The sequence below is a fragment of the Lycium barbarum genome, chromosome 5, assembly GCF_019175385.1.
Source record: "Lycium barbarum isolate Lr01 chromosome 5, ASM1917538v2, whole genome shotgun sequence".
In the NCBI taxonomy this organism is placed as follows: Eukaryota; Viridiplantae; Streptophyta; class Magnoliopsida; order Solanales; family Solanaceae; genus Lycium; species Lycium barbarum.
This window is the reverse complement of record NC_083341.1, coordinates 59,583,239-59,593,559: the sequence shown is the minus strand read 5'-3', so window position 1 is coordinate 59,593,559 and position 10,321 is coordinate 59,583,239. Positions and strand designations below refer to the sequence as shown.

At 34.9% G+C, this 10,321-nt stretch overlaps 2 protein-coding genes across 2 annotated transcripts; both read left to right on the top strand.

Moving 5' to 3' along the window:
- Positions 1-4,754: 4,754 nt before the first annotated feature.
- Positions 4,755-7,668, top strand: LOC132639425 (uncharacterized). The gene is made up of 5 exons (XM_060355870.1): positions 4,755-5,345; positions 5,421-6,006; positions 6,096-6,400; positions 6,836-6,946; positions 7,105-7,668. The coding sequence occupies exons 1-5, from the start codon at positions 4,755-4,757 to the stop codon at positions 7,666-7,668; spliced, it is 2,157 nt and encodes a 718-aa protein (XP_060211853.1).
- A 55-nt stretch (positions 7,669-7,723) lies between these two features.
- Positions 7,724-8,692, top strand: LOC132639424 (uncharacterized). Its single transcript, XM_060355869.1, has one exon. It carries the CDS (start codon positions 7,724-7,726, stop codon positions 8,690-8,692), a length of 969 nt encoding a protein of 322 aa, XP_060211852.1.
- The last annotated feature ends 1,629 nt before the right edge of the window (positions 8,693-10,321 follow it).

Below are 10,321 nucleotides of genomic sequence, written 5' to 3'. Positions count from 1 at the left end.
TCGATTGCTAGTATTGCATAATAGATTTTGTTCTATCCTGGAAGGAATTAATCCAAACCTTGGACAATTATGAAGGGATTAAATTCCTTCAGGAAACATAGTTTTCTTTGGGCTCGAAACTAAAATGTTTTTTGTTTTCAGTACGTAATTTGATTACAGGGATAACAAGAACCATTAAACTTAGATTGATAATGCCATGATGAATTATACTGAAAAAGGCCGAACATTACCTTAAACTATGCGAAATTGAGCAGATATCCGACGTTAATACTTTAGAACAAATATGCTCTTACCGTCCAATACTTAGTCCAACTGCCCCTATTTTAATAGCACCCATCAATTAACCTAATTAGATGATTAATAAGCAAAAAGGGCCAAATATTGCCCATAATGTATACGAAATTGAGCAGATAGCTAGATATGTCATTCGTTAATAGTTTAACATTTTTTTAACATGTACGGATTTAACATTTCTTTTCTACTCGTGTTTATATAACAACCAAAGGGCTAAGTCTGAATGTAAATAGTTTAGATTAAGTTATATAATTGTTCATACATACTAAGGATGTAAATAACGTATTGATGTACCAGACGTTCATATCTTCGGTGATGAAAATTGTGATTCATAAATATACTTTTGTTCTTAGTTTTCTGAGTTTTTTTTTTTCAACAGTTGATTCACACATTATCTACACTACACTTGTGTCCAAAATTAAGGACGGGACGACTTCCATCATGTAATTATATAAAAAAAGGAGCTTGCTTTAAAATTTTAATTATAGTCTTTAAACCATTACTTTTTCGGAATAACAACAATCCTCAAGAGTCGATTTTCTTAGTGAACAAAAATACTATTATAAGAAATCAGCTGCGTTTGACGGCTAAAACTAATTTTTTTAATTGGTTAAATCTGAAAACTGAAATGTTAGGAATATTACATATCAACTTAAAGTTGTATTACCACCAAATGATGTGGTGCAGTGAGATGAGGCTGCTCTTCCTTTAATCAGAGGTCTCGGGTTCGAGCCTTGGGTATGGAAAAATCCTTGATAGGGAACGCTTCCTCCCGAATGGAGCCCTAAGAGGCGCGGATACAAATATAGTGGAGCAGGTACTGGACACCGGTCAGGAAACCAAAAAAAAAAAAAGTTGTATTTGAATTCAAGTTGAACTGTACAATAAGTTATGATAGGATTCCACGATAGCTATTACTTAGATGTCCTAGCTGTACTAAAACTCTTATAACTCATTAGTGCTATATATAAGAGAGAGGATATCAAAGTTTTGTAGTCCTCACATAAATTTTTTGTCTCTTTTTATCCGTAATTGAAGTATTAATTACTTTGCAAATTTTGACACACTTTGATAAATTTTAAGAATTTTAAGGGCTTTTGTCATGCCACTAAAGATGATGATGCAATGGAAAAGGTTATGGCCCCCGCAAAGCAAATCACACTCATACATATTTGAGTGTTTTATGTGAAAATATTACTATTTAAACTTATTTTAAATTATATTTTTCCTTAAAAATTTATTATAGACACGTAATAAATTATCATGTCATTTAAATTCTATCTTAATATAGGCTAAATTAATTATTGAGTTAAAATGTTATTCTTATAATATTATTTATTAATATTATTTACCATTTATCATTTGCTATTTTAAATTTTTATTCGTTCGATTAAACAATTTTTTTTTGTCATTTCTCATGTAATTTTGGGATGTACGTGCTGGCAAACATAAGTAATTAATAAAATTTCACTTAAGATAGGGTTAAGTAATTAACAAAATTTCACTTAAGGTAGGGTTAAGTTTTAAATTAAAAAATATACACAAATAACTTATATCATTATTAAATACTTTCAAAAGTATAAAACATGTAAATTATAGTCCTTTCGTCCCAATCGGAAAATGAATTTCAGGGTAGTTAAGTAATCAAATATTATGTGCACACACTTTCAACGTAAAATATATCTAATAAATTACTACATATTAAAAGAGAAACTATAAAATATAATTTTGTCTATATTCTGAATTGTTTTGAGAAGAAATTCTAGTCAATTGTAAGAAGTATATATTTTACTTTGTCTAATATTAAAATATTTTGCAAAATATGGGGTATTAATATCTTATACAATTTAGGACAAAATAGTTAAGTTTAACATGAAAAATTTATTTCAATATAGATTTCATAAAATGGTTCATTAAATTAAGAAAAGAAGTTATTTTAACATGCATCTTTTGGAAGAAAAAACAAAGCTTAAAGTAACAACAATTTAATTTCATTGACTTTTCGGTTTTTTTTTTTTTTTTTGTGTGGTTTAATTTGAAAGAATATCTATAAAAGTATCTGTCAATACCAAGGCTTTTAATAATTTATATTTATGTATAAGTTAATTTTATTGATTTCATCGTATAACAGTATTTTTGAAAGTATCAAACTGATGTTACAAAAATAAAGAAGTAAGAATAGAAAAAAATTAAAAAGATATTTAAAAATTTAATCATTAACATCGGTTTGGGCCCGGACTTAGCACGGGCCAAATGACACTAGTAGGTGTACATATTGATGACCTCTCTTCCTACTTATTACACACCGAATTTATTCATGAATATCAGTCTTTCACTCAGTACCATATGAAAACTTCTTTTTGTACTCCATATGTGTGAGGTGCCTAATAGGTTCAACTATGTTAAAGTTGGAATGCCTAACCGGTATTGGTCTTAATTTAGGTGTTAAAATGGAAGAAACGTATAAGTTTAAGGTGCTACTTATAACTTTAGGTCTTTAGGCATGGTATTATGGGAAACAACATGTTTTTGTCATTACTATACTTTGTAATTATTAAGTTATGTAATTTTTGTTAAATTTATGTAGCTCTAGTTATTACACAACCCAATAATTACATAGTCACTTTCAAAAACATCCATCTAGTTTCCTTTTTATTTACCCATGGTTGGGATTACAACTTTGCCTTATCATAAACTCTTAACATAAAGTTTTAAAATTTAAATATTAAGCTTTTGTCTAAAAAATAGATTGATCTCCGAATTTTAAAAAACTAAATTTCTAAACCAAACAAAAAATCTTTAAATTTTTATAAACGAAAAAATGAAACCAAAAACAATATGGATAATATTTAAAAATTTTCAACAACGAAAGCTGATGTTTGGTTTAGAAAAAATAAATTCCAACACTTTCTGAAAAGAAGCACTAGTTGGAGAAACAAATTTTTTAAAATTCTCTGGAAAAATGTGGTGTTGATTTAAAAAAGTTTATGAAGACCTATTGAAGCAATCTAATGTGAATGTTAAGGTTTTTACTCCAAATAAGTACAGGATGTCACCTGGAGTTACTAAAACTTGGGTGGAGAAGAATCCTTCAAAGTCTCCTATTAATGCTGTAGGTACAGATGGTGGTGGTAAAGGTGTGGACAGGTATTATGGAGTGATAAAGGTGAAGAGGGTGAGATATCTATTAAGAATGATGTGCAGGATCACTCAGTTGATTCTACAGACCTAATGAGAATGCTTTAGAGCAGGCTAGTGAGAGTGTGAATATGCAAGGACATGGAGAAGAGAGATAGGTGAGTGATGGGAAGCATGATGCAGAATCTCAATTACAACGGTCAACTTTGGAGGTTGCAGATTATTAGAGTGCTAAGAAGCAACATGAGAAAGTTGACGTGGTTACTACAGATGCTGGGAACATGGCACGTACCCCATCTGCAAGTGCCAAGGTACCTGTAGTGTCTCAATCACATAATAGTGGTATGAATGGTGCTAGGAGTACTCAAGGTGTTAAAGGTACAAATGCAAAAGTGACTTCACAGATTGGGAAGAATATAACATTGGCCAACACTCAGGCACAGCAGCAAATTTCTTCCAAGAAGCAAAGTAATCAAGTAGTTGATCTACAGGCTCAGGGAAGTTTGCAGGTTGATATTCCGGATAAGGTCAATGGCAAAGTTGATCTTGATGAAGAATCAACAACTCAGAATTTTCATTATGCAGTTAGAGATAGTGATTTGTCCGCTACCCAAATTGCCAAGGTTATGGGAAGGGGAAGGAAGAAACAAGGTAAAGATCAAAATGATGTGCCTCATGTATTAGGGGTGAAGTCAAGGAGAGCTGTCTCTAAATCAAATAATTGATTATGAATGCTCTTATTTGGAATGTGAGATCAGTAAATACAAAAAAAGCTTTTAAGAGGCTTTTAACAATGCATAATAAACAGGCCAAACCCATCGATGAACACCTGTGGTCGTCCACTTCTTTCACTTGAGCACCTAAAGTGGCGCTTGTTCCATTTAGACACTTCAGGTGGGTCATTCCTATTCCACTTAGAAACTTTTTGCACCGTTATCGGAGCAAAACCAACACCAGTCGTCTCCTACATGGATTAAGTGGCCAATTAAATTGTGTCAGCTCATTTAAATTGCGCCAACTCAATTAAATTGTGCCAACTCATTTTAATTGTAAATTCACTAATTTGTAAATTCGTGGAGTTTTGACCATTAAAAATTGGGGCCTTTGGGCTGGTTGGATGTGCAATGAGGCGGCGCCCCCTTTGGTGTTGGTTTTGCTCCGATAACGGTGCAAAAAGTGTCTAAGTGGAATAGGAATAACCCACCTGAAGTGTCTAAATGGAACAAGGGTCACTTTAGGTGCTCAAGTAAAAGAAGTGGACGACCACAGGTGTCTGTCGATGGGTTTGGCCTAATAAACATAACTTCTTTATTGTTGGGTTGATGGAGCCTATGCAGCAGCCTTATAAGTTAGAAAGTTATAGGAGGAGACTTGATTTGGAAACAACATTACATAATGTCCATAATAAAATTTGGGCATTTGTTGATCAAGAATGGGAAGTTACAGTTTTGATGGATAGGGAACAACATCTTACTTTGAGGCTTATCAATTGGGATGTAGATATGACCATGATTGTGACTTTAGTGTATGCAAAGTGTGACAGCACTGACATGATTGAATTGTGGGATGACGTATATTATTTGGCTAGGGACATGACTGATCCATGGCTTGTTGCGGGAGACTTTCATGTAATAACAGATGAATCTGAGAAGTATGGTGGTCTTCCTGTATCTTTGAATGAGGTGGAAGATTTCAGGCATTGTATTTCTACATGTAATCTCACAGATTTGGGTTATAAGGGGAGTGTTTTTACATGGTGGAATGGCAGGGATGCAGATGATTGTATCTTCAAGAGACTTGATAGGTGCCTTTCCAATTTTGAGTTTCAGCAGTTATTCCCAAGCCTTCAGATTACTCATCTAATTAAAAATGGTTCAGATCACTCTCCACTATTAATTGAATTGGAGTTGCAGGTTCAGTAGTTCAGGAAGCCTTTCAAATTCCTTAACTTTTGGACTAAAAATGAGACTTTTATGGAGGTTGTGCAGGCTAACTGGTGTATAGAAGTGGAGGCTAACTCTTTCTATGCTTTCAACTCCAAGTTGAAGAATTTGAAAAAAGCTCTAACTGCATGGAGTAGAGCAACATATGGTGATATTTTTCAGCAGATAACCAACATGGAGGAGGTGGTTAAGACTAATGAGGCTATCTTTGAAGCATATCCTTCATATGCAAATAGAGAGCAGCTGAATAGAATAAATGCAGAAATGACTAGATTGCTGAGTATTGAGGAAGAATTTTGGAAGCAAAAGGCTGGTATGGCATGGTTCCAGGATGGTGATAAAAATTCCAAGTTCTTCCATGCTCATGTCGATAGTAAGAGCAAGAGATTACAACTTAGAAGAATCCAATATGCTAATGGCCAATGGCTTGAAATAGATGCAGAAATTGCTGAGGAAGCCATTAGATTTTATCAGGCTCAATTTCATGAAACTACTCCACCAACGCAGTTTGATATCTTGGAACACATCCCAAGACTTGTATCTCAGGAGCAAAATGCAGCATTAGTGGATGGGACAACCAAAAAGGAGGTTAAGTGTGCAGTATTTGGCCTTAATAGTACTTGTACAGCAGGTCTTGATGGTTTCACAGGCTCTTTCTTTCAGACCTGCTAGGACATTGTTGGTGATGACTTGTTTAACTTGGTGGATACCTACTTTCAGGGCTCAGAACTTCCCAGGTATATCACCCATACAAACCTTATACTGTTGTCAACAAGGTGTTTTCTAGGGTGGTTCATGAAAGACTGGCCCTTTTAATTCCTGAGCTCATATCTCAGAATCTGGCTGGATTTGTTAGGGGTAGGAGTATTGTGGAAAACATTTTGTTAACTAAGGAGATCATCATTGAAATTAGGCTCAGAATAAATAAAGGCAAGAAAAGTGGAAATCAAATTGTGCCCAATGTTGTAATGAAGCTGGATATGACTAAGGCATATGACAGACTCTCATGGATTTTCCTCACTAAGGTCCTTAGGAAGTTTAGATTTGGTGAAATATTCATTAGCTTGATTTATGAATTGATTAGGAACAACTAGTACTCTGTGCTCATAAATGGTCAGGCACATGGTTTTTTCTACTCAACTAGGGGGGGGGGGGGTCAAGCAGGGTGACCCCTTGTCCCCTACATTATTCATTATTGCTGCTGAAGCATTATCTAGAGCTCTTAATTCATTGCATGATAATCCATGGTTCTGTGGTTATAGTTTACCTAAGTGGAGTCCAAGAGTAAATCATCTAGCTTATGCTGATGATACCATCATATTCTCATATTCATATGAGATTCTTTAAGATTGATCATGCATGTTATGAGGAATTATGAAGCTGCATCTGGCTAGTTGATTAATAAAACAAAGAGTTCCATATATTTGCATGACAGGGTTAATAAAGCTATTTTTTTGAAGGTTGAGGAGGTTACTGGTATTAAAAGGAAGAATTTTCCTTTAATGTACCTCGGGTGCCCAATCTATTATGCTAGAGCTTGTATGGCTTTCTACTCAGAATTGATTACCAAGGTGAGAAACGGGCTGCAGAGTTGGAAGGGCAAGATGTTATCATTTGGTGGCAGAGCTGTGTTGCTCAAACATGTATTACATGCCATGAAAATGGATCTCTTGTCAGCTATTGATCCACCTGATTTGTGATTAAGAAACTCCATAAGATTTTTGCACAGTTCTTTTGGAGTAACAAAATAGGAGAATGGCAAAGGCATTGGGCAGGTTGGGATATAGTTTGTTTGCCTCTTGATGAGGGTGGTTTGGGTTTCAGTTGTTTGAGAGACATATCATTGACTTTATTTACCAAACTTTGGTGGAATTTTAGAACCAAGCCAACTCTGTGGAGTGCATTCATGAGTAACAAATATTTGAATAATAATAATCCTATTCTAGTTCCTTGGAAAAAAGGATCGCATATTTGGAGGAAGATGTTACAGGCCAAAGATTTTATTGATCATGAGATATGGTGGCAATTGAAGATGGGATCATCACTTTTATGGTTAGACAATTGGACAGGTCTTGGTCCATTGTATTTCCTCATAGAACCAGATTTCTATTGTGATGAAGGCATTAACAATGTTGCTGATGTAGTTACTGATGGCATGTGGAATGAGGCTTTGATCAGAAATATACTGCCTGAGGATCTAGCTGAATACATTTTGAGTGACATAGAACCTCCAATTGGTGGAAATGATCTTGATATTTTGGAGGTTGTCAACAGATGGACAATTCAGTGTTAAGATAGCATGGGAGTATATAAGAAGTAAATCTGAAAAAAAAGAGGTGTATAAGAAGATGTGGGTAAAGGGGCTACCATACAAGATTGCCTTTACTATGTGGAGAGTATGGCATTTTAAGGTGCCTTTGGATGAAGTAATCAGGAGTTGGGGGTACAATCTATCTTCCAAATGTTTGTACTGCACTGCAGAATCAAAAGAGGAAACAATTGCTCATATTTTCATGAGGTGTCAAACTGCACAAAGGACTTGGTCATATTTTAGCTCAGCTGCAGGTTTTGATATTACAGGTATACACTCACAACAGGTGATGTTAAAATGGTGGGGTGTTGATGTGAAGCCTAGAATGCAAGCAATTTATAATATTGTGCCTTCAATTATTGTATGGGAATTGTGGAAGAAGAGAAATGGTGATAAGCACAATAATAAGGTGACAGATGCAAGAGTGATCTATCAGGCTTCTACATTGATTCAACAACTGGTAAGATTGAGAAAACCAGGCATTCAACATGTACCTCATAGATGGCCTGAAATTCTACAGATTTTAGAGTCCTTTGTGCCAAGATTAAAAGTAACTAAGGTGTTATGGGAATTTCTTGTGGAAGGTGTTTGGAAGTGTAACATAGATGGTGCTACTAGAGGTAATCTGAAAGGTGTTTGGAAGTGTAACACAGATGGTGCTACTAGAGTTAATCCTGGTAGGAGTTCATATGCCTTTTGTGTTAGAACTCATAATGGAGACTTGGTGCATCCTTGTGCTAAGGAAATGCAGGAAGGTACAAACACAGAATCTGAGGTCAAGGCATTACTTGAAGCTACAAGGTTTTGCTTGTCTAAGCATGTGTACTCATTCATACTTGAAACTGATTCAATGCTCATGAAGATGATCTTGGAGAGGGAATGGAAGCCACCCTGGAATATTGTGTTTATGGTAGAAGAGCTTTGGGACATCATGGACAATGGTCAAGTACAACTTCTGCATATTTTGAGAGAGGGTAACAAGTTGGCTGACCATTTAGCCAATTAAGCTCTTGATCATGATGCAGTTCAAGTGGATTCCTTTGTAGAACTGGATTCAAAAGGGAGAAAGATTCTTAATAGTGACAAATTACAATGTCCCTATTTAAGAAGCAAAACTCAGAGGAGATACAGATGAAGAAGGAGATGGAGCAGCCTTTAAACCATCATACTCAAGTCCTATGGGAGGAGAGTATGGTGGATGGTTTTCTCACTAACTCTGTGTATTTTTGTAGGTTTTATTATGGTCTGTATTATACACAACATGGATATGATGTAGTAGTTGGATACAAGGAATACTCAATCAACTGGTTCACGGATCCTATGTGCACAGGAAATGACATGGACTCAGGTTCAAAAGTGCAACACAAAGAATCTGCAAGTTTTCAAAACTGCAGAATTGACAAAGCAATTCAAGTGCTTTACACCATTGATCCTATTCACATAGGAAATGATATGTTTTGGATACACAAGTACCATTCCATCAGTTTGTTCATAACATATGATGGGATTTGGTACAGTTTGAACTTTGGAATTGAAGGAACACAATTCTGCAGTAACTGTAGTTTATTGACAGAAGTGTGTCTAACCATTAAATTTTTTGAATTTCTGAGTATGAGTTGAGACTTTGAGATTGATCAACACCAACTATAACCAAAGTTGATCACATGCTTTGGCCTTTAGATCCTATTCACATAGGTCATGATAAAGGACACTTAAAATTCAGACTATATGAGTGCTATGGACACAAATTGCAACATGGATTTGAAGGATATATATATTGCATAATTTGCAGTTTTGTATGCTACACCATCTGTATATTTGATTTATTGTGTAACATAGGACACTCAATCTTCAATATGCATGATGAGAATACACACAGTTTGCAACTTGGAATTGATGGAATGGCACACAATAGGGATGCTAATATGTCAAGGAAGGACACAAGCATGGATTTGTTCAGTTGCATAGCTGCAGGATACTTGGATGCTTATTATCATAGAACTAGAGTTGCAGATCAGGTCCAACACTACATGGTTTCAAGTGTGGAAGCATATAGCCTCAGCACTGCAGGGCATCATGAAGTATACAACATTGCAGGATTAACAGATGCAGTTACTCATTACATTCAGAAGCAACTCAGCAGTTGGTCATATATGGTCTGCATATTAATGTTTTCTCATGTAGTGGTATTAGTACTTGGTACTCAACCTACTGGGATTATGTTGGTATATGGATCATATTTTGATCAATGGCTGAATCTATCAAAGCATAAGCTTGCAGATTTTGGAATAGAAAGGTTGAATGTCACCAAGGGTTCAGATTAGGGATATATTATAAACTTAAATACTAATTCTAATGGTATACAAAGAACTACAATATACCTTGTGTATATTGTGGTATATCTGCTATGTTCACCATTGGAATATATACTAAGTTCATTATCAGGATACATGGTCAATTCTGCAATATAAGAAGGTGGTTCTACATGCTATCAGATGTTGATATACATGATAATATACAAGAGGATGCAGCTGATATACACTTCACAGACATGCTCAAGTGTTTTCATAATTCATTTCTTATCATTAATTCATTAGCTTATTAGGCATCATTAGTCTAAGTTTGTTTCAGTATT